This window comes from Athene noctua, chromosome 27 (assembly GCF_965140245.1).
Source record: "Athene noctua chromosome 27, bAthNoc1.hap1.1, whole genome shotgun sequence".
Lineage (NCBI taxonomy): Eukaryota > Metazoa > Chordata > Aves > Strigiformes > Strigidae > Athene > Athene noctua.
In genome coordinates, this window is record NC_134063.1 from 2,361,211 (window position 1) to 2,385,553 (window position 24,343).

General features: G+C 48.6%; 1 protein-coding gene across 2 annotated transcripts; it reads right to left on the reverse strand.

The window, feature by feature from the left end:
- Nucleotides 1-3,893: 3,893 nt before the first annotated feature.
- LOC141970863 (excitatory amino acid transporter 5-like) lies at nucleotides 3,894-24,204 on the reverse strand. Of its 2 annotated transcripts, none has more exons than XM_074927781.1 (11): nucleotides 23,906-24,204; nucleotides 21,643-21,722; nucleotides 18,423-18,635; nucleotides 17,511-17,553; nucleotides 16,563-16,785; nucleotides 13,456-13,555; nucleotides 13,015-13,248; nucleotides 11,295-11,489; nucleotides 10,538-10,672; nucleotides 8,440-8,529; nucleotides 3,894-4,210 (listed from the first exon to the last, which is right to left on the reverse strand). In XM_074927781.1, exons 1-11 carry the CDS (start codon nucleotides 24,086-24,088, stop codon nucleotides 4,138-4,140), a joined length of 1,569 nt encoding a protein of 522 aa, XP_074783882.1. In that variant the 5' UTR covers nucleotides 24,089-24,204; the 3' UTR covers nucleotides 3,894-4,137. The 2 variants fall into 2 exon arrangements, with proteins under 2 accessions (XP_074783882.1, XP_074783881.1); XM_074927780.1 differs by lacking the exon at nucleotides 3,894-4,210 and adding an exon at nucleotides 7,062-8,320 and having other exon boundaries at nucleotides 8,430-8,529.
- Nucleotides 24,205-24,343: the final 139 nt, after the last annotated feature.

Here is a 24,343-nt window from a genome sequence, read left to right on the forward strand (position 1 = left end):
TTGAGTAGCAGATTAAAACCAGCTGGAGGCTGTTTGGTGAGGGATGCAGAGGCTCGCTTAGCTAAACCAGCATCTTACAGTGTGTGACTGCCAGGGAGTGTCAGGAGTTCATTCATCCAGCGCTGCGGGGCCTGAGACCTGCTCCCCCCAGAGGGTTTTTCTCTCTGCCCATGACTCCTTACCGTAGCTGTGTCAGTAAAAGCACCGAAGCCTGGATTCTTCATGACAAAACAGGGTGTTCTTACGAGAGCGTTTGCTTTGTTTGGACACCAGGATGCTGGCGTTTCCTGCTGCCAGCCCCGTGCAGCCGCGTGGCCATTCGCACGGGCAGCGGTTTGGAGGCGGCTGCAGGCCTCTTAAGAATTCCTGATTTGTTGCTGGTGGTGTTTTTCCCCCTCCTCCTGTGATCCTGGCCAAAGCACATTATTACTATTTGATTATTTTAAGTCTGATGGCTATCTCAGTTAATCTCTTTGTATGATGACGTGAGTGGTAGTTGTAAATCCAGCTGTCAGGCCATTCCAGGTGCCTTTGTATCTCTGTTCTTTTTAAAATAAAAATGTTTTTCTACAGAAGTGTAAATGCTATGCCATTTGAATTCCTCATTGAGCTGCACTCATTACACTAGCAAGAGTGTATAGACGCTCTCAGAACATTTAGAACTTCAAACAGAACCCAGGTTTGTTCTTTGGAGCGAACTGTTTCTTAAAGAGGTTGTCAAACCTTCACAAGTTTTTGTAAAATAAGGCTGCCTCTATGTACTTTGCTTCCATTTTGATTAGGCCCCTTTCTCAGTTTCCAGAAGTTGCTACTGTGGTTTTGAAAGCCAGGACTCTAGAAGATTTAAGGGGTGTAGCGGGTGCTTAACGTTTTTATTAAAACAAGAACCCCTGCAACGAAGTGATAATCTAAATTAGGAAGATATCACTTGTAAGTTAAGAAAGGTAGAACTTACCAGCTTGCATAACTGAAATGCTGGGCACTTGCATTGTGCATTTTGAGTAATTCTACATGTTTGTATACTAGTGGGTTTTTTTGTTGCGTGGGGTTGGTTTTTTGTGTTTTGTTTTTTTTTTTTCTTTGCATCACCAATTCCATTTTGTTTAGTAAGGAGTTTATATGCGTAAGTCAGTGTAAGAGCTGTAAACAAGGGGTTAACTAAAGCATAGACTTTTGTTTTGATTCTGGGCTTTAGAATACAGGAGAGCAGTGTTCTTACACCAGTGAGTTTGAATAGTAATGACACTAGGCTCTTCTCACCTCAATTTTACTTTTTCCACCAGGATCTCCTTGTGTAGTATAGGAAAAGCTACTTGATTCTTCTGACCCACTGGATATTATAGTCTGATTCTTTCCTACCTTTCAGACTTGGTGTGTGGGTTAATTATTACAGTCTCTTTAGTGCTTTGAAGTTAATATCTTAGTTCACATAATGGTTAGTAATCAGAATAACAGACACTTGAAGGGCAGTTTGTTCAGGTTATCCCCAGACTGAGAAGTCGGTGTGTTCACCGCCAGTACCTAACCTGTGTGTGTCCTGGTCCCAGCCTCGGCCGTCTGTAGGCAGGGGGAGCAAATGCCTCTTGCTTTCTCTGATAACATATTATTTTTACTAGCTGTCCCCTGAGATGGAAAGCAGTGCACTGCAGCTCGGTCGTCTTGATCTCACTGGTGCACTTGATACTCCATCTGGGGATGTGCTAAAGAGAAAGTCAGCAGCCCAGAGTTTCTGCTTATGTATTGGGAGGTGAGAAAAGAGAAGATCTTGGGCAAGCACCTCTTCTGTTGGGACTTATGTGAAGAGCTGTGTGTTTGGATGCTTTGAGGAAGGGGTGGGGAAAGGAGGACGGAACTGGGTTGGTTGTATCTGCCTATTTATGAGGGGTTTGCACCTTGCTCTGTACATCTGGTCTGGCATTGTTGAGGCAGGAACAGGCAGACTGAAAATGTCCCGGTAGAGCTGCTTGAGGAGCTGGTGGTGTTCAGCCCTGAACAGCGTGACCCAGGCTGTTCCTGTTCTCTGATGCCTGGTGGTGTCACGGCTACGAGACTGAGCTTGGCTCCGGGTCACTGAGCTGCTGCTTTTGCTGGATCATGAGGTGAAAGGGGAAGGGGAGGTTTTTTGATTGCAGAAGGTGAAATTATTCAGGTCCATAGGGGGACAAACATTCTTAACAGTTCCCTGTATGTATTTTTTTTTACCTGGTTGAAAAAGCTAGGGTGTGAATCAGTACAAAGAGAGATTTCTCCTTTTATAACTAGTTGTGAGCAAATGAATAATTTTACCAGCAGAGGAGATGTGTGAATGTTTTATTTCCTACTTAAGACTTCATATATATATTATGTATAAGAAATGCAAATCGGTGCTCGGGTTGGAAGGAAGCAGCTAATAACTGAATAATAGATGACTGTATGCAGGTATCTTCTCCAGAAGCACTGCCAATCTGTGAGCAGTAGATAGGTCAGGGTTGGCGTTTTGTTGGCATTAGGAGAATCGTGAGGCATTTAGCCTGGCTAGAGCTGTGAAATCAGCAGCAGATGCCTGCCAGGCTGTAAGTGCAAAGAGAATTCCTGCTGTCTGTCTTCAGTGATCGCAGCCTGTCAAAGCAGATGACTGTTTGGGATTTTGCATTCAGAGGGCAGACAAAAAGACAGCAAAACAGAGTCAAGATGTCTGAAGACGAGACAGTTCTGAAGGTGGGGGTCATGATGCTGCTGTTACTAATACTTTAGCACCAGATTGTGGTTTAAGGTAATGCTTTGCAGATGATTGAAGACTTCAGGATTATTGAAAGGGGAATGAGGTGGAGAATGGCCAAATACCCATTTTGTTGTGGTTCTGCTCAAGGAAGGACAGTGAGTAGAAGATCTCTGAGGTGAGATGACCAGGTAAGTGAAGCAGCAAGTTTTGGGTTGGGTATAATGTTTCAACCCTATTGTGTTTTCCTGTCTGTGTTGAGCTATGGTTTGTGTAGTCCGTGTCTCAAAATCAAAGCCAAAATCTGGTCTTACAGAGTTTGAAGGCTCAGCATTCTAAAAATAAGTATCGCTGCTCAGACATGTAATTTAGAGTGGGATGCATCCTACTGACTCAAGCAATTAAAATTCTTAGCATCCAGTCCAAGCCCATCAGTAAGAGACTTCAGAAGACAGTTCATCTTCTCCTGAAATACGAGATTTACTGCTCATAAAGGTGACTAGCTCTCCCAGTTGACTACAGGGGACTTAATTTGTGTAGTTTAAATGAGATATGTAACTTCTAGAAAACAAAGGTAAGTGTATGTTGCACCCCTGGGCACCAGGACGTCCGTGCTTGCACAAGACAAGCCAACAAGACCTGGATTTTGGAGCATCTTACCCAGGGGCGTTAGAGCTTTCTCTCCACACTGAGAACCTGGGAAGTTTGCAAATGGAGAATGTCAAACACAGCTGAAACACGGTGCAGAATTGCCGAGGCTTAGTTTGCAAATGGAGAATGTCAAACACAGCTGAAACACGGTGCAGAATTGCCGAGGCTTGTGGAGATCCAAGCCGACGAGGCCATGAGGCATCTTTGCACCGTGTTCTGCTGGGTGGTTGCTTTGCTCTGCGTGGTGGTGGCGGTGTATCTGAACAGAAATCCTGCGTGCCCAGCCAAGCTGTGGATGCGTTTGGACACTACCTAAAAAATTTATAAATTAGATCGGAACTTTTGTTGTGAAACAGTTTGCAGATGAACCCAAGCGTTGCTGTGCTGTCTCTGCTCTCGTACCACTGAATCTTCAGTGGGATCTGTTGAATGACATGGGGGGAGCAGGGTAATTGGTGGGTCGCGTCATGAGGAGCAGCTGTCTGCAGGAAGGACTGGAACGATATGTTCAGATCTTCTAGAAAGCTTTATTACATCAGACAAAAATGAGAAATTCCTTAAGGAAATAAATTATGTGCAGCGAATCAGAAGGGGAGGCAGAGACGGTCAAATCCCAGTGCACATTCACTGGGGACCCATCTACTCCTTAAAGGAGCATTTAGTATAGGTTATGTGCTGCTAATTCAAAGAAAAAAAGGTAGTTCAGCCCTGAGTATCACTTAGAGCTGCCTTTGGAAATCTGATTTTACAGACCAACCTGGTGTTTTAACAGATTTAAATAAAGACTTTCAAAACTTGCGGAATGGCATTTTCAAAGTTATTCTAGAAAACTGGCACGGAATAATTTTGAAACTGATAGTACTTTAAATTAAAAAATGGGAGGCTTGGGCTATTTTTTACATCTGTTGTTTTGATTCTATTTTGCCACGTGCTGCAACATTGAGTTATTTTTGTCGGTTTTTTTCTGTTTCAGTAAAACAAACCAAGGTGCATTTTGATCTTAAAGAAAAGGTAGCAGCGCTCTCTACTGACTGAATATACAATTTCAAAGGTTACCGTGCCACACTGCTACTATGGTCACTCTATAAATTCTAAAAAGATGTAAAAATAATATAGAAGTGACAGTCCCTGATCAAAACCCATCACTTCTATAAATTCGGAGGTGTAAAAATAATTAATGCTCTGGAAGACATCTAATAGCACGGAAAGGAACCTGTTCTTTAAGATGAAGGCAACTTAATCATGGACTGTAGAAGAAAGCTGGCATCTCTTGTGTAAAGCTTGCACTGGAGCTGAAGGGCCAGTTCGATGCCAATTCGTTTAACCTGAGTGTTTATGGGGAGTCACATCCTCAAATTCACCCCATCGGGGAAATGTCATTCCTTAATCAAAGCTCCTATGGCCAAGTAAGTGGATTTTCTGCTGGTATTTGGGAGGTGCCATAAAGCCAAGTGCTGCTTCTACTTCTTTTGTTTAATGACCGCAGAACCCATAACTATCACTCAAAGGGATTTTAGTTTACAGAAGTAGCTTTCTGTGATTTTTTTTTTCTTTTTTAGTGGAAATAATACTTGTATAACAACCAAGTTCCTTTCCCCAGTTGCTTTCCAACTTTATTAGGAAGTTTTGTACACAAGCCATAATCTGGGGAACATCTATATCACATTGTCAGCTGAGATTTTTATATTTGTGAAGAAAACCAGGATTTCTAAGGAAGAAATTGAGGTTTGGAGCTTGTGTTCGTTCTGTGCACCGGATTTCAGTGTCTGTTTAGTATGTGTGCTTTGTGCTGCCTGTATGTCTCCAACTGCATGGAAATACAACAGAAGATGATTTATGTTTTCATCGCTAGAATGGAGAGAGGCACCTTTTTTTCTTACAGGTATTTGGGGAAACAGTCTAAGATACTATGAAGGTGCAGCATATCAGTAATATTTAATTATTTGACCTTTCTTGACGCTGAATGGAGTTTTCAATTTGCTAAGCAAGATGCCTTGATTTGCCTGGCCTGGAGCGTGTGTCACCTTGCCTCCCTCCAGTCCTGCCACTCCTCAGTATTGTCAGGACAGAATAAAACTCCTTCGGGTGATGCCCAGTGACATTGTCCAGACTCTGTGCTACTTTCTTGTCTTCTAGAAATCTTGTCTGGAAATCTCTTGTCACTCAACCACTGATAAGTTTTCATTTACTCTCTGTACGTGAAGTTGTGCTGACGTTTTAGGGTTAAATAGGTGCCTGTCTGCAAAGTTTTGGCAAATTGAGGCTGTCATTCCCTGCTGAGCAGCAGATACAAACTGGTGTAAATATTCCTCCTGACAGCAGATTTTTGAAAATACAAGTGGGGTTGGGATGGTACCATCCCAGGGACATCAGCTGAGACAGTGGATGCCTTAGTAGCCACTTAACTTGGGCATTCAGTAAATCTGCTTCTTAAACTTCTCTCCACAATTTATTTTTCCTGTTAAAAGGTATTAAGCTGCTGCTTCTGTGCCCGTTTGCAGTGCTGAAGATGGATTATCCTTGCTGCCTTTGGCTTTTTCACATCAATAATGATGGCTTCACTTTTTACCAGACCACAAAGAGACTTTCAGAAAGATTTGAATTCTCTTTTTTTCCTTGTTTTATCCTGTTGGAGTGACAAAGAGATTACACTCAAGTTTTGAGACTGCTGAGTGGTTAAAGCTCTCTCTTACTGTATTTGTCATAAGGTTCTGTGACGTGACTTTTTTTTTTTTTTTTTATCTTAATAGAACAGCATCCTTGCTGATGGTTAAGAGGTGTTACCAGCACTTGATAAACCACAGTACTTGGAACTCCTGAGGCAAGCTGCGCAGAGTTGTGTTCACTTCACCAGCTCTGGATTTATTCCTGAGATGCAATTTTGTCAGCAATAGTTTGTTCTTCCAGTTGCAGTAGCTTGAGGATGTGCTGTTTTGAGATGTTGCTAGTAAGACTGCAGCCTTTGGAGGCAGGGGAGAAAACCTGGCTGCTCTGCAGGAAGCAGAGCCCTGTGATGTGAGTAGTTGCCCGGAGACTCATCCTGCATCCCCACCATTGACCTAAGAAGCCTTTGTTGCAGACATTCGGTCCTGTCTTATTGCACGGTTAAGATTCTGTGTTGTGATGTTCAGAGCTCATTAATGAGAGGGGAATATATCCCAAAAGCAGCGTTCATCTCAGCTGCCTTCTGGTGCTGGTTGTCCGGACTCCCCTTGGGCACCCAGCAAGGGCTGTGGACGCTTCAGGCACCATGAAGCAAGGATCTGAACAGGCCTGATAAATTGTCCTTTTAATCTTCCCTGGTTTAAATTGCCCCCTTGGAACAACATGCTCCAAAAGTGTTCACCTCACCATTTGTGGTTTGGGGAGTGGAGGTCACTGCTGCAGACAGATGTCTGCGTAGGAGCCGGCGGGGCTCAGGTCCCTGCCCCAGAGCTGGGAACTGCCTGGACCCTCCCTGGTGTTCACCAGCATCTCCCTGTGGGGTTTTTTTCTGTGTGCCCGAGCTGACTCCAGGTATAGAGGGACAGCCTGCAGTCCTTTGGTTTCCAAAACACTTACCAGAGAGCAGTGCTAAGCACTGGTGTGTGTGATACATCCAGCTGATCATAAACCATCAGAGGAGGGGGGTGACCTGGGATGCTGCAGAGATCGCTTGATCTGAAACGTGATTATTTTTCTTTTTGCAAATAACGTTACAAATTACTGTCCAACAGGAGCAGTTAAGTTTAAGAAGGTATTAACCTCACCAATCTAGGAACAAAGGGTGAGAAAGGCCAGCGTTTACAGCAGTACCTCAAGCTCACCTTGACTTTGCTTCTGATTCTTTGAAGGCTTTTTGAAGCTACTCAGAAGATTACTAATTTTTGTGCAAAAACTGGTTTATGATACTTCTGCTTTTCTTTTGTCAAAAGTGCAATTAACGTTTCTTCTAAATTAGAAAATATTTTGCATTTAGATGGCATTTTGAGAGAGAAATGAATTCAGTGACACACATCATTGGTATATAAAAGGCTTTTGTGGAGAAGGCTGCCGTGGGAAGCCTGGATTTTAAGGCTGTAATTGGAATTTGAACTTTGGGCCAGATCTTTAGCTAGGAAAATGCACGTGGTTGCAGTTGGACCTGGTCAGTTAGTTTCACTGCAGTCAAACAGCCAGTAAAGACACGTGTACAGCTGGTCCTTCCATCCCCGTGGGTAGAACGAACCTCGCTGTCCGTGAGTGGAACACTTCAGCCACCTGTCGTGTCTTGGTGTAGCGGCTGGAAAATCCAGTTATGTCTGACTTGGATTTTGAGCTCTAGACAAAAAATTGCTTAATCTTAGTTTTTAGATGAGAAGTTAGTAATAAAAAAAGCAGTGATTGAAAATATATATATATATATATATATATAAAATAAAATGAAACATAGAGTGCAGCCTGGCCAGCAGATAAGGGCTGCTGACCTAAGGTGTCAGATTTTTGTCCCATCTCTGTTGTTTTCTCATTTAGTCCAGTTCCAGTTTTCTAATACCCTCTCACCTCCCCAACCTTTGAAAAGAACTGGGCTTGGAAAAAATGCGAGGCATAAAACCTTCAAATCCCAGCTGCTTCAGGTGGTCAGGGCAGCCAGCTCGCAGCTGTATCTTCGGTTGCAAGGAGGAGCTGGCTCCCCTCCCCCTGAATGGCAGAGCCGTGCTGGCTGGAGACTCCAACAATCTTCAAAAGATAGAGAGGATTTTTCCACTTTCTGTGCCAAGTAAGGCCTTTATCTTGCAGAGCATCCATGTATGGCATTCACAATATCAGTGTTTAGCACCAAGGTCCCTTTCCTGGCCGTGGGAATGGTGAGATCTACACCTGACAGATGTTATAATGAACTCCTGTCTGGTCAAACAAAGTTTCTTCAATCATTTCAATCACGTTAGCTTTGAGATGCAGATGTGAGGTCTCTACAGAAGGAAACTTGTCTGTGTTGCTTACTGGATCTTGCTGCAAAAAGAAAAAAAAACAATTTTAATTTCTTCAGCGAGCGCATGCGTTGTGTTTGTGGATAGTCATTGCATCTCCGGCAGTGCCCCCCTCTCCCAGCTGTACGTACCGTGGGGGACTTTGGGGCAAAGTCTTTCTCACAGACATGTGCTACGATGCCAGCAGCCAGAGCATCACCGAGGACATTGGTCATGGTTCGAAATCGATCCCTAGATGAGAGAAAGCCATGAGGATGCGATTGGTGGTCACAGTCAACATGTCTGGTGTCTTATGTGCCTCTGAAACATGTCAGCCTCTGTCCCCGATGTCTCTACCACTGGTTTTGCTAATGGCAAGTTGAGACAAGAGCATATTGCTCCTGCAAATACAGAGAGAAAACAGTACCTGCGGTGTCTGTGTGAGCCCAGTGCCACGAAGGTGGTGGAGCTTCTTTTGTCTCATCATGTTTGTCTTTTTAGCGCATAGACCTGCCTCTGCTACTTTCCAAACTGATGCATCAGTTTTGCCCAGCGTTGGGCTGAGCTGCCTCAGTGAGTCATAGGACTCCTTGAGATGCCTCCCGGGGAGCAAATCTTGTCTATCCAGCCACAGCACCTTTCTTGTTTATTCTTTATTCTTGCATCTCTTCCATCAGTAGAGAGCATAGGCACATTGTGGCAGGTGATGTTCCTGGGTACCCTGCGATGCTCAGAGGCTGAACTTGTGTTCTGATTTGACAAGTTTCACCTGAAATGTCAAACTCCCTTTTATGTGAAAGAAAGAGAGGAGCAGCCAGGATACTTGATGCTGTTTCCTCCCTGTCCGGGGTGGCTGTGAAGCACAAATCAGCAACCCATGTGTCAATTATGTAGAAATCAGAATCTACTTGCTATGATTTTTCACCTAGCTAATGTGCTTCATTTTTATCTTCAAAATGGCACATTTCACAAACTGCGTATGTTTGACTTCTGTTCTGTTTGTCTGCAATAAATGTCATCAAGCATCAGTTTTTGTCTCAAGATCAATCTGGTCTTCACCCATCAAGATGAAGACAGTCTCGTTGGAAGATAGACTTCTTCGGTGTTGGATACAGTCCTTCGAAAATGTCATCCTTGCTTTTAAAAACTCCAGTGATGTTTCAGTTCTGGTGACATATGGGTTTGAGAGAGAAGCTGCTTATTAAATGCAAGAGGGGTTTTTGGTGCATCTGTTCAAGATGTGACTGTCTAATTTTCTGCTGTGATTTGGTGTGCAACCAACTCGTACTGTACCTTGTTACTGTCTTGCTGTGACATCTATTTCTCTCTCTTTTCTACTTTTTAATTGTGAAAATGCCCATGGTTCAGAAATAGAAACAGCAAACTGAATGAATATATTGAAAATAATTACCAGTGGTTGGTGGTTTATTATTGGTTTCTCTCACTGATTTTTCTTTTTTCCTGGAGATTATGCTTTTTTTCCTAAACAACTGCATGTTTCCACCCCTTTTGTCACTCTTTTGTTAGCATCTTTCTGGCTAATTTTAATTTCTCCTTGTATGAAGCCAGATACCTTTCACCCTGCCTTACCAACCTTGTTCCTCTTCCAGGGAGAATATTGCATCAAAACAAATACTGTACCATCCACCACTTCACTTTGATTCTTGTGCTGTCTATCCTCCTTTGTTCACAGAGTGGACAGCTTGGAGAAGAGTAGGACTTGAGGTATTTCTAGGGAGTATGCTAACGAGCAGCCTTGCTTGGTAATGCTTCATGAGGACAAGCCTATGCCCCTGCTTTCCTTTCCTACCTCTCACTATGGAGGAAACTAGCATCTGTTTGATCTCTTGAAAGTATAAATGTATATGTTCCAGAAAGATAGATTTTGTGATTTATTTGGGACCTCCAAGAAAGACGTGATAGGAATTTAGATAAAAGACCAGGCCAGGCTGTTCTTGAGAGGGTGGCTGAAAATCATCACCACTTCTTCCGCAAACAGTCCTTAGTGAAGCACTAGCAGTGATGGGCACCTCGGAACAGAAACACCTCAAGTCAAACACTCCTTTAGGAGAGTGTCTGCCTGTAGTTATCATGGGCTACTTCAAGAAAATAATCAGAAAATGAAGTATCTAACGCTTGGCTCCTGGTCTTGTTCTGTGACCCCTTAGTCTATATTTGCCTCGGTGGAAGCTGTTCCCAATACATCACCGTGAATTGGCACCAACACCTGCCTGTAACATTGTGTCTGGAAAATACTTACAGAGCCCAGTCGACTGCGATGATGAGTGTGATATCGTCGGTCGGCAGCCCGACAGAAGTTAGTACGATGACCATCGTAACGAGCCCAGACTGGGGGATCCCGGCTGCCCCTATGCTTGCTGCTGTTGCTGTTATGCTGCAAAGACAAGGTGGCTGGCAATTATTTTGTGTTTTTTTAAAAACAAACAAACAAACAAGCATGTTTGCATGGTAGAGTAAGTTATTGCTGTAAGGAAACCCCTGCTGTGCACATCGTGGCTGAGCTCTTGGCTTTGTGCTTACACAATGCCCCTCTGCCTTCCAGTGCAGGTAGCTCCTGCATAAAATTGCTAAATATTGGCAATTGCCCTTACTTATTTTTATCTAGATAGGTGCTTTATTTCCCTGCTTATAAGAAGAGGATATTCCATTCCTGGAGTAAATTATACCCGCACAAACCCTTCTGTGCTAAGATAATTCATCCGTGCTGTAGGTGTTGAGCTGCTCTAGCCGTGCTGTCAGTGCAGTCTGGCTTTTATCTACAGGCAGAGTCTTTGATTCTGCAGCAAATTCTGTGGGTGCAGAGCCCGAGCCTTCCCTGGCAGCCAGGGCAGGGGGCTGGCACATGCTGCACCTCTCCCTGCTCCTCAGATTTCCAGCAAAGTTCACTCTGTGCAGTAGCAAGATCTCTGCCAAATGGGGGAAGCATGAGAGATTGTTATAATGTCTGTAAATATGAGTAGAGAGAAATGATAAAGCTTCTACAAAGAAGTATTTACCTTATCGTTATAATTTGTCCCAAATCTAAGTCATATTCATTTACTTGGGCAATAAAAATAGCAGCGACTGCTTCGTACAGGGCCGTGCCATCCATGTTGATGGTGGCACCAACAGGGAGGACGAATCGTGCCACGCGTCTGTCTATTCCATTGTTTTCCAGGAGACACTTCAGAGTGATGGGCAAGGTTGCTGAGCTGCAGAACAAAAAAAATCAGTAATTTTCTCTATTTTTTGCGTTGAACTTTGTAACTAGGAATCAGCGTAATGGTATACAAATCCTCCTTGAGGGTAAATGCAGCAGCAGTATCATACAAATTGCTGTAGCAATGGAGGTTTATTCAACTTAAACTGCCTGGGAAATATACATAATTAGACAAGTAGTCAGCTGCTGGCTGCAAGATAAACTGCTCTCTACGAACAGCTCCGTGTGATGGTCACAGCTTTGTTGTACCTCCCTGGTCCTCACATTAATCCTGCACCACCCCAAACATCGGCTGGTACAGAGCAGCATCCTCCAGCAGGGGCTGTGCCGGGGTCCAGCAGACCCCGTTGTTCCTCGTTGTCTCCTCCCTGCCACACGCCCGAGGAGCAGCTGCTTCACTTGCACCCGCTGACCTTTCTCTCTTGTTTCTGTCTAGCGCGAAGACAGGAGCTGTCACACAGGAGTCGGCATAAGGACGTGGAGGAAGAAGGCTGAGTGGAAGAAGGAGACGAGCGTGGAAAAGAAGTTGGTGGGATTGTGATAGGCTGGTGGAGGCAGGGACTGCTTTCCTGAAAGGAGTTGGCTGCAGCGCACAGCGCGGGGGCCCCCAGCCCCTGGCTGGGACAGGGAGTAGGGTGCTCCCACCATCCTCTGCGTAACAGCTCTCCAGCTCGCGCAGCTGGCGCAGAGCAGCGGGGAGGGGGAAAGCCTGATGGACGCAGGGCTGGAGACCCAAGTTCAGGAGGAGATCGGGTAGTGAAGTGTAGCAGAAGAGACCTGCAGCAGTGGCTGCTGGTTTTATTGGGATTATGTGAAGAAGCAACATTGGGGAAGCCAGGAAAACCCTTTGCCTAGTCATATGTTTTCTAAGAAAATGTTTTAATTTGTGTGTCTTCCAGAAAGGATGGTAGTTTCTAATATAAATTTTTTTCATTGTTATAAAGAATGCTTTTCAATGAAAATAAAATCGATTCAAATAATCTAAAATTATAAAGTCTTATCAAAGTAGACAACACTTTCCTTTGGAAGAGCCTCAGATACACCGGCGCTGATTTAAGATTTTCAGTAAAGTGTTCAGAAGAGCTTTTGATGTTTTCAATTAAAACCCAGGGTCATGACTCCACACTGTTTTATAAAGCACCTGCAACAGCACTATTCTGAGTTCTTCGAAAGAAGACTGACTGCAGCAATTTAAAGCAGCAGACAGCGAGACAAACATTGCTGCTTTGCTCTGGGAAAACCCCAGGAGCAGGCGAGTGGAGGAGCACTGCAAGCTGGCCGGGTCTGAAGATACACTGAGACTCTTCCCCCTGAGTACCAGGGCAGTGCCAAACATCCTGCTTCCTACTAAAACTGGAAGCGATTTCCTTTCAAATAGTGCTGGAACATAATTTTTCTGTGTCTGAATTATAACTGTTCTCCCGCAGCTTGCCTGGCTGTACCCGCAGCCACATCTCCCTCGACTGAGCCAGGTGCCTTCTCAGCTGTATCAGCATATTTCAGCCACGTTTTCATACCTGGAAGATGTAGCTAAGGCGATCAGCAAGGCTTGCAGTATCCCCTGAATGAAAGTAAAGGGGTTCTTCTTGGTGATGAGCACAAAAAGCAGAGGTAAGAGAACAAGTCCGTGGATGACTAGCCCTGTCACCACTGTAATGGCATATAGTCCCAGCTTCTGTCCTATAACTGATGGATCTTCCATCTCCAGGATCTTTCCAGCAATGAGAAATACAATGCCAAAGGGGAAGTACCTGCACAGAATAAGTATAAAAGAATATTTATGAGGATGCAGCAAACCTTGAAGCACTACACGACAGTCATTAGGGTGTTTGGTACTGTGTGGTAGTCAGACAAAAATAAATCCAGGGGCTCACAATAGATACTTGTAGATGTGTGACTGGCATTATCCATCAGATAGCAAGTAAGAAAAGAACTGATTCAATCAAAAACAGATTTACCATACTGCCATTGAGACAATTTTCATAACTGCTTCATTCAGACACTGGCAGACGTTAACCAGGGGTGTTCCTCGCTCCCCCATTTTCCCCAGGAGCAGTCCTGCAACCAAGCACATCGGTTTAGTTACTGGATAGTACCACGGGAGCAGCGGGGGTCGTGCCCAGGGTCTTCAGGCTCTGGTGGTCACAGAATGGGTTTCACTGGGCAGACTCACAGCAGGGCAGACTTAATGCAGATTTCCACATGCTCTTATGGGTCGTGGTAATTCTCTGCTCCCAGCAAACACAAGCATCTGGGCTTTTCTCCAAAAACTCCCCCAAACCCAGGATTTGGACTATACCTTGCACAGATAACTGATCAACTCTTCTTTGCTACTCAATAACAGAAGAGTCACTTCTTGAGGTGGATAAGGTGTCTTTTGTTGTTTGGTAATACAAGAATAATGTAGCTCCAGAAATAAAAACCGATTTTTACAAAGGACAGAGCTCAGTGGGGTTATATATAGCTGAGGGGTGTGATGACACGGTGAGTCCCTGCCCTTGCTCAGGAGTGAGAAGAGCCACACGCCACATCTGCCACTCAGATGAGCTTCCTCAGAAGTGCTCAGATTCAGCCCATCCCGGGGGTGGTGGCAGTTCTCGGTTCCCTCGTGGGACGGGCTGTGCTGGCTCCCGACCAGCTATTTCATGCAGATGGTTTTGTTGGTGACTCACAGGCTGTACCGCGGCAGTGACAACACTCTGCAATACAGTAATACGTCAGGAAGGGTTTGAGTTGCTTAGATACAGGCATTAAGCCTCCTGTCTTAATTCTGGTTTTTCTTTTGATGCTGTTGTATTAACCGAATTTCAGTCTAATTTTCTGCTGAAGGAATACTAGAGCAGAAATACAGGAGTGGTTAGAGGGATTATGGTGCTTTCTGGTCTGCCAGCACAGAATTGGCCAGTGCTAATCCCGTTGCTTTCACTGGTGAGGGGGTTTCCCAGTACCCACTGAGCAAAAGCAAAATGAGTCTTTGAGTATTTGCCCATGTAGTTTCCAGCCTGGTGCATGTACTTTCTGCGTGGTCCCATTAGCTGAAATGACTTCTGAAGCACTGTGTCAGTGTCTGGTTTAGCTTGGAAAAGAAGAATACAGTCAGGATCTTGTCTCATCCCTCTCACCGCTCTTCAGTCTTCAGGGCTGAGGACTCTCAGACCCTTGGCAGGTAGTTGGGTCTCTTGGCTTGCTCAGAAGAGAGATGAGATAGGGTCATCTTTGCCAGGACTTTCAGAAATGAGACAAGGTTTGACATATTTAAATCTCAGCTCTGTTGCTATTTCTCCAATATTTGGTGGCCATAACAGCTGGTTGAAAAAAATCCCATTTCTCTGCAGGTTCTTCAGACAGCTGATTTGGAGAAGATGGCCCTAGCAAATGGACAGCTTGCTTCACGTGCCCTTTTCTGGATTTAGAAAGCAGCAGAGATGACTAGAGATGCTCAGTGTCAGTGAAGAGATCGCTGGAGCTGGGGTAGCTGTGTGGGGTTACCATCCACAGCAGAGATGCCTTGGTCTCAGTCCCACAAACCATCTGTTGGTATTGGACACAAATACCCTTTGCTGAGATCTTAACCAGCTTCACCTGGCTTCCCCTACCTTGCTGCAAGCAGGAGCTGATCCCCGTTTCCCATGGCACAGAGCTGTGCTGCCTTCCTTGTCCCTCTCCTGTTTTCTGCCAGGCAAACCCACTAATTCAACCTCTCCTCACAGGTGAAGCTTCCCGCGGATCCGTGAATGCCCTTTTCCAGGCTGCCTGTCCCCAGTGCAGGTGATGATCTGCTGGTCTGTGGCTTTGTGGAGCTCTCAGCCAGGCCGTGCAAAACCCAGAGAGTGCACCTGGGTGGCCGGGGCTGGCTCAGGTGATCTCCTGCTGTGTCCTAGCCCAGGGCTGATCCTCACTCCCACACTGGCGGGGTGCTGGGGTGGTAATCTCAGAAGAGAAAAGCGGCTTCTCCTGGCTTGTCTGGCTGGGCTGGAGGAGGGCACATGTCCTGTGATCAGGAGTTTGACACGTTCCCTGAGCGTCTGGTCTGCAGATGCTGTTGGCTGATGGGATGGGAGACTGCCAGAGGCATCTCTTTTGTCCTTGAGGATTTTTGAGTGAGTCAGTGTCTGCCCAGTCGCACTGTGGCCATCTCCTCCAGGCACCCACTGTATCGTAGCCTTTAAAACTGGCGGCTCTCTCCTGGATCTAAGGGCAGTCTTCCACCCTTCAAATCCTCTAATTGGCTCTTTAGTTCCTTATACACTAAGTTCAAGCTCCTTGCCCCCACCTCTTAATCTTCACGTAATCCTGCCCCCATGCTCATCTCATCACCTCCTACTCTTTTCCCTCCTGATTCCTCCCTTCCTCACTCAGCCATGCACCCAGTGTCCTCTGTCTGCGCTCTGAGTCAGATCCAAATTCCTCCTTCCCTTGACTTTCTCCCCTTTCAGCCTTCTTCCTCCCTATCCCTTGCATGTTCTCTCCATCCAACCTCAGCTCCTTTGTCCTTCCTGAAATTGCTGCCGAGCACCTTGTCCTCATGAGGTCACAAGCTGTTCAACGCAGGAAACTTTCTTACCTTCAGAAAGTCCTGGTACGGATTTCCATAAATTTGTGACAGGAATTAAATCTGACCACCTTTCGCTTAATGCCTGCCCAGGGAGTTTGAACACTGCCAGGGTGAAGGGTTCAGACCATTTGTAACAACCTCTCTCCCAGGTAGCAAAAGTCACAACTCACTTCAGCAGACCTCACAAAAAGGCCCCTTCAGCTTACACGACAATTTGAAACCCCTCAGAACCTGTGCTTGGCTCATATGGAAAACCTGGGAAGGGAACAGTCTTCTTGGTGTTTAACCCCTTTTTTGAGCTCGATTATGGATGGTGCTGATAAAGGTGTTGGTATAAGCTCCGTGCCTGGCTCCCCAGGGACTTGGGCAGCTAGAGCTAAAATAATCTCATCCCTGTGAGCATCCCTTCCTTCATTTACAGCACAGTTACCACCCTGGGTTGCAACGGCCGCTGAACAGCCTTGCGATGGGTCAGGGCACAGCATGGAGCCCCCTCTGCTGAGCAGGTACCTATCGTTGCGGAGAAGATGACAATTCCCAAGACGTTCATCTCATTACTGGTCCCGGGCAGGGTCCTGTAGGTCGTCTCGGGTGAGGGCGTCAGCTCGAGGAACACAGGCCGATGAATTTCAGGATTTTCATCGTCAGGTGCAAAGTAAATAAAACTCAGAGATTTTCCTGGGGTCTTTGGAAAGGTGGGAGACTTCACCACCGGAACGAGAACAGTTCGGTACTGGAACAGAAGCAAAGCAGTGAGGTTAATGTCCTGCTGGCAACAAACTCCATCCTGCTCTGAACACAGAGGCAAATTCCTCATTGGACCAGGTGGTCCTGGAGGCTCAAAGTTTGTTTTTCAGGTAGTAAAAGGCTGGTGAAAATAAGAGATGCAAGAAATGGGCAAGGGGAAGTGTGGTCGTTCCCTGCAGCCCTCAGCACAGCCAGCCTCGGGCAGGGCTGCACTCCTCTGGGCAGACACGTGGCGTCTGCGGGTCAGGTCCCTGCAGGATCCCAGTGCAGCTCTGGGTAGCGTCGTGGTCCCCACGAAGAGGCCCCTTCACCCCCATCCCTCCTTCTGGGGGCTTTGCAGATGCTTTCCCAATACCATGAGTTTGCTCATTTTCCCTTCTCTTCACCCTACCTGGCCCCTCCTCGGTCTTTCCCCTTCACCCACCCCACACTTTCCTTCATGCATTCCCTCCCCACGCCTGCTGCCTGCCCACCGCTCTGCCCCCCAGCCCCAGGGACTGAGAAGCCACTGTACAAGCGTGGGGGCCAAGGGAAGAGATGTTGTGCTGCTTGTACAGGAGCCCCCCCAGACAGAGGGCAGGCAGGGGCATCCCTGTGAGTCTGTGCCCCCACCAGCACCCTCCCACGTTGGGTGCCTGCCCTGGGGTGAGCAGGAGGCAGCTGGGAAGCACCATCCCCACCACCTGCGGCGGTGGAGCCGGGCAAACTCACCTGCTGGAACGAAGCTTCGATCAGGTTAGAAGGGAACATGTTTCTGTAAGAGAGCAATTGTGCAGGGGTTAAAGTGCGTCACGAGAACACAGTGAACAACCTGAAGCACTTATGGCAGGCGTGAGGCCAAGAGAAGTACCAATACAGCCAACACCAGCTCAACGTCCTCTGTGCAAGCTGAGGGCGAAGACAGGCTGCAAGGTGAACAAAGAGCTGGACTCTGAACCCCGATAAATTGGACTCGTAGAAGGCCAGAGGTGGGATGTAAACCTGCCATTTCCAGTCCCCTGCTCAGAGCAGGACCACCTGCAAAGCTGGAGCAGGATGCTCGGAGCGTTGTCCAGTTGATGGAGCACCTCCAGAAATGGAGATTCTCCCTGGGTCAGTGCTGCACCCCCTCCCCGGTTCACCCTTGTCCACGGCTTTAATCCAGCCCTGGGCCAACTTCTGCTCATTTTTACCTTGCAAAGCCCAAGGAGCTGCAGGGCTTGGCATGTCACAGCTGGGGCTGCAGAGGGAAAACCCCTGAGCTCTGCAGGGAATTTCATGGAATCATCTGGGTTGGAAAAGCCCTTGAAGCTCCTCCAGTCCAACCATGAACCTCACCCTGACCGTTCCCAACTCCACCAGATCCCTCAGCATTATGTCAAGCCAAAACAATCTGCCTGTTCTCTGCTGCTGCACCCCTCTTTGCTGGTGGAGCAACGGGGGTGACAGAGTGGCCAGAGAGCCACGCGTGAGGAGAAACGAACCCCGTGTTGATGGGCTCGAACGTGCTGGTGCCTAGTCAGCGTGGCCAGCGGTTCTCCTGGTTTCCCTTGAGATCTCAATTCCTCCTGAGAAGGAAGTGGGAAGGTCTTGTCTGTGAAATGCCACCATAAACTCGGCTCCTCCTGAAATCCTGTGACGTACCTGATTAAATCCAGTAACGCATCAGCGGAGCTGAGCACCACTTTACCCACAGAGTAGTTGTCCTTCTGGGCAGCCGCGCCGGGGTGGATGCTGACCACGAGGATGATCCCAACAGTCACTGCCATGAATGTTGTCCAAAGGTAGTAGGTGATGGTGATCACACCCATCTTCCCACAGGCCTTGGAGTCCATGGTGGCCAGCCCGGACATGAGGCTGCAGCAGAAAAGATTGTGGTCAGCATCTGCACCCAAAACGGCACAAGGCGCGTCTGATAGGCAAAATCTCCAAGGTGGGAGAAGTTTCCGTAGATATTTTTTTAACTGACGCTTAAGGGCATCACCAAGCTCTTGCACATCCGTGTGCCTGTGTCCACAGGATCTCACAACCAGGACAGACTTGTGGCAACCCAGGCTGAGCTGTGAAGGGCAGGACACCCCTCTCTGAGTACCTTTTCAAGGTCAGGCCATGTTTTCTGTTTTCTCCAAGGAATATGAAGTAAATATTCTTAGTGTATTTTGGTGGTGAATAACTAACACTGATTTTTTTTTTTTTTTTTTTGTGATGTTCTCTTAAATATCCAGTGCCCTGTGCTGGCGCTGCATGCCGCTGTGAATGGTAAAGAAAGGTATTAGCAAGGTTTATAAAATCCTGGTGGGGATGGACCCCACTCCCCCAGGAGAGAGATGCTGCTTCAGACAATGTACATGTAAGCTTTCTTAAGAAGTAGCCCATAAGCTACTTTTAAACAAAACTGGACTAAAAATAGAGAAGGTATTACAGGCTGCATGAGGAGGAAGAGCTGGCCAGCAGTGGTGCCAGCACTGGAGGCAAATGGGAGCATTTAGGGGCTGCAGTGTGCCCCGTGTGCACGCAGACACACACTGAGCTCCTGGCCACTGATCTTCAGAGCTCCAGGTCCCTCAGGGCCCTGCAGAGCCCTGGCTGGGCCTGCCCACGGTGCTGGGCAGTGGCCTGAAACCCCCCACGTGGGAAGTGGTGGAGGCAGCGGCTGCAAGGGCTAACGCCATCCTTGGGGGTACCCAAGGGTTGGGCGGCTGAGGCGGGGGCCAGCTCACAGATCCCCTCCAGCAGCCACATGTCCGGGAGGAGAGAGACCCTGGGAAGCTCAAGAGGGGCCACAAAAGCAACGCAAAGGTGGGGGATGCTTTCTAACACGAGGCTTGCAGAGCTCCAGAGCTGAGCCCCAACCTGGACAAATCCATCCCCAGAGTGCACCTGGTCCCTTCTGGGTGCAGAGAGGGAAGACGCTACTTCATCACCATTCAGAAATTAAACCAGAAAAAAACTGGTTCAATTCAATGTGCGAGAAGAATCCTGGGAGCCCTGTGCAGACCCCGGGCCCGCAGGCAGGAGAGCAGTTGGCTGGGACAACTCCTTCATCTGTGAGGAGGTCTGAGAGCACCCTGAGAGCTAAGGGAAACGCGGGCAGCGCATCGGGGAAGGGGGTGGGAAATACTGCAGGGGAAAGGAAAGAGTTCTACAAGGGCTGGTGCTGAAAAGGCCAAGTGTGGCCAGATGTGCTGGGCTTGTGTGTGCGTTGGGGTTTTGGTAGCACTGGATGGGGCTGTGGCAGCAGCCCCCACGAGAAGCTTCTTGAGCTCCCCTGGCTCCAAGTCAGACCCACCTCTGGGCAAGGCTGAACCAAGTAGCGACAGTGGCTGCACCTCTGTGATAACGTCTTTACAAAGAGGAACCTGGGAGGAGGAGTGGGAGTTGCGAGGAGGAGCTGTGAGGGAGACACCTCTGCAGACCCCGAGGTCAGTGGAAGGAAGGAGGAGGCGGCGGGGGGGGGGTGGGCTGGAGCAGAGACCCCCCTCGGCCCGTGGGGAGAGGACAGGCTGTCCCTGCGCCCATGGAGGGCACCGGGGGAGCAGATGCCGACCTGCAGCCCGGGGAGGGCCCCACGCCGGAGCAGGGGCTGTGCCTGGAGGAGGCCGGGACGCTGAGGGCAGCCCCCGCTGTGGTAGTTCAGCGCTGGGAGGGCTGTGACACACGGGAGGGACCCACGCTGGAGCAGATTGGGGGGAGCTGCACCCCACGGGAAGGTCTCACGTCAGAGAAAGTTCCTGGAGGACTCTTTCCCATGAGAGGGACCCCACGCTGGCACAGGGGGAGAATGCGAGGAGTCCTGCCCCCGAGGAGGAAGGAGCAGCAGAAACAAGGGGAGATGAACTGACCACAGCCCCCATCCCCGTCCCCCCGTGCTGCTGCAGGGGAGGAGGGAGAGAAATCGGGAGCAAATCTGAGCCTGGGAAGAAGGGAGGGGTGGGAGAAGGTGGTTTTAAATGTGGTTATACTTCCCACTGTCCTACCCTGTCTGTTAAATGTTGTTGTTAGTGTCTGAATTAAACTGATGTTCCTTTTCTTCCCCTAACAAGTCTGTCTTTTGCCGTAACGGGTGAGTCATCGCTCTCTGTCCTTATCTCAATTCCTGAGCCTTTTGCTTTATTTTCTCCTTCCTGAGGGAGAAGGGGGAGTGAGCAACTGCGTGGTGCTTAGTTGCCCTCTGAGCTCCAACCATGACACAAGGATAGAGTCCACAGTGCTCCCAAAAATAAACCAAAGGCACATGGGACAGCATGCAAACTCTGTAAAACAAGAGAGAAGTGACACATCCAAACATTGTTTGGATATTTCTAATGAGCATGTGCCAGCAATTGTTAAAAATATGTAAATCCATGTAAGCTTTTCAAGACCTTGCTTAGACTTGAGTGTGACTCCATCAGTTCTGTTACTTATTTCTAGATCTGGAGGGGCTGATAAAAGTGGGATTTGCAAACATAGATGCAACATTGAGGGATACTTGTGGTTTCTACCTGAGCTTTCTCAAAACCCTCTAAATAAGGAAATCTGCTTTGAGTTTAAACAGCTGCCCATTATCAACCGCCCATGGATGGTGCTGGCATCGCCAGCTGGCTGGGCCCAGAACAAAGGGAAACAGCCCAGCCAGCGCAGGTGTCTGACCTGGGTGCAGGTCTCTACCAAATCCAGGTGAGGATTTGTCCCAGACCACTGCTGGGAAATCCCGGGGTTTGACGGACACCAAGGCAGGGGATGCTGCTTGGTTGCTGGCTGCCTGGGGCCGGGGTGATTCTCACCTGAGGCAGTTTAGGGGTGATCTCCTCAATGGGAGATCCTGGGCTGATCTCTTCACCGTGATGGAGAGATGGTACTTTAGAAGCACAAGATGATGACTTACCTGGAGGTGATCAAGGGCAGGATCAGCATCTTCAACATCCTCATGAGGAGCTCTCCAGGAAAGGAAAAGTACTGCTTCTCCTGCACAGAGCAGAGCCGTTGTGTCAGGTGAGAGCTGAGAAGGGGATGCTGATCACAGGTTAAGAGTTCAAACCTGATAAATTTTCCTTTTTTCCAGCAGACCCAGCTCTGAGGTTGCTTCCCAGCAGGAAGCCATTCCTTATGGCACTGAGACACTGTTCCTCTGGCTGTCCCTTACCAGGAACTGGGTCAGGGATGGGAAATACTGGTCACATGGGAATCCCAGATGTGAACCAGAGAGAGACATGTTGGGCTGGTCCCCTCCCAAAAATGTCCTTGGGTCCATCACCCCCTTGGGAATGGTCCCCATGGCCCCACTGCTGGCTCCTCCTGAATGTCATTACACATGTTACTGGGGAGCAGAGGCTCAACTGCATGTTGAAAAGTGCTCTGAAGCTGTTGGGTGCAGCCTGCTGCTGGCAGCAAAAGGTAGAAATACCTGTGGCTGCAAATGGCAAAGATAAGCTCAGGGAGAGCCCAAGTATCTGGACCATCTGTGGTGCAGCCTCATGGTGCATCAAAGGAGTTTTCCACCCTGTGGCATCTGTCTACCCCCTACACTCCTCACACAGGCATGGGGAAGGGCTGCCTGGAGAGAGTCCCCCAAAGCCTGGATCCCACAGCCATGACCAGGGAAAGAGTGAGGGGTCTGTGAGACCAGCAGCCACTTGGCCAGCATCCTTCCAGCATGCAGCCATGCATCCATCCATCCATCCATCACCCCTCCCTCCACACAATATCCAACCCTCCCTCAATCCATCTCTCCACCACCCTTCTGGCTGCTGAGTTCCTTCCATGCCTCCATCCATCCATCCATCCACCTTCTCTTCCTCCCTCCCTGTCCTCTGTCAAGGTGTCAAGATGGACCTGAGATGGCCCCAGGCCAAAGCAGGTGCTTTTGGTGACTCCAAAGTAGCCAACACCACTGGGCTTTGAGGGATGCCAAGGCAAACTATGAAATGCTCCACACTGCTGTCCCTGTGCTAACCCACCCGTGTGGCCTAAATGTGGCTGATTTCCCGGGGAGCTCTGCTGTGATGGGTCCAGCTGGCTGCAAGGAGCAATAGCAGATTTGAACAGCATCTCTTCTGTCAGTGGGTTTCTCAGCTTTGTGACACTTTTGCATCACAGGAAGGAAAGCAGGGACTGGCTGCTTTCCCAGCCCCTCATCCACGGCACAGATTTTGGGACAAAAGTCTCTGATGGGGAGAAGTGGCTGCTGGGGACCACGTGCAGGGCTGTGGTAACAGGCCAGGGCAGGACTGGCGCAGAGGATGGATGAACTTGGCACATGGCAGGACCAGGGGCAGGAGTCCCCTGGCTCTGCCGGCCTCAAGCCTGGTGTGGGCGGCTGCTGGGCTCTCACAGGCACATGAACCAGGCGCAGGGAGATTACACCCGCCTTCGATTAAGTAACAAGATCATCCCCGCTGCGGGTGGTGATGCTGAAGGGTGTAATTGAAGTGACAAGACTTTGGTAAATCCTAGCGGGTGACATATTCCAGCACCAGCTGAGCCCCCCCTGAAGCAGCATCCCCCCTGCAGCCCAGCTGAAGATCAGGGCTGAGCCACAGCCAAGACACCTGATGTCATTAAAGCCACGTGGATTTTAGCATGGTGACATTTAACAGCACAAGCACTGAGAGAACACACCTTTTAGGTGCATTTTCTCCAATGTGTTTGTCTCCAAAGGTTCTTGGGGGAAGGTTACCCCTAGAAACACCCCAGGCTCTCCACCAGTTCCATATTTATTTGCTCCAGAGCGTGGAAATGTGCTTTGACATTGCACAGCCTTTGAGTAGAGTAATAGCAGGAGCTCATCCCAACCCCCCAACGCTGCCGTTTGTGTTGGTGGGAGCCTGTTACTCAGCATCCAGCAGCTGAGCATCCATTCCACCCTTTCCCATCCTCATCCCACCTGGAGTCTCCTGCAGCCCCACAGGGTCTGTCCCAGAGCCCCCCACTCCCAGTGGAGGGAAGCAGGATTTGTCCGGCAGCTTTGGCATTTGTTGGCAGCTTTTTGGTGATGGGGAGAAACCTGCCCCTGAGAAGTCGTTTTCTTAGGCAGGAGCCTTTGCTTTTGGGGCTGTCTGGGGCCCTTGCTGGTGATGTCTTGGGTGCTGGTTGCCCCGACCGCCCCTCGCCGTCCCCCTTGCTCCCATCCCTGTCCCAGCCAGGCTTACCAGCTCCGTCAGCTCCAGCACCCGCAGCAGGAATCCCAGGAGGCACCCGGTGGCAACCGACAGCATCGACAGGGTCAGGAGGCCATTCTTACACCAGAAAGCTCGTACCCACTTCCAGAGGCGCAGGAAGGTCGTGGACAGGGAGCCCAGGGAAGCTCTGCCGCCCCACTCCCACATGGCCATCCTCAGCCACCCAGGCGATGCCCCTCGGAGCAGCTCCCGGCCTCGCTCATCACCCTGGGCACCGCCGCGCTGATGGGCCCTTGCCCTGTGCCAGGAGCCCAGCGTGCTGGTGGCTAATCCCCAGCACCAAAAGCTTCAGGACTATTTGGGAGCCTTTCCCATAACGGAAAGTGACGTCTTCAACTGGTTAATCCGAGCTTGGCATCCCGCCGGTGCTGGTGCTGAACTCTCCCAGATTAACCCTCCACCCCCGGG

What these genes read in the sequence shown, in the direction of transcription:
- LOC141970863 (XM_074927780.1), bottom strand. Translation starts at nt 24,088, where the DNA reads ATGGCCATGTGGGAGTGGGGCGGCAGAGCTTCCCTGGGCTCCCTGTCC. An exon ending in TGCTGGAGCTGACGGAGCTG is followed by an intron (nt 21,723 to 23,905) that starts GTAAGCCTGGCT and finishes TGCTCTGTGCAG; the next exon opens with GAGAAGCAGTACTTTTCCTT. An exon ending in ATTGTCTCAATGGCAGTATG is followed by an intron (nt 13,249 to 13,455) that starts GTAAATCTGTTT and finishes TATTCTGTGCAG; the next exon opens with GTACTTCCCCTTTGGCATTG.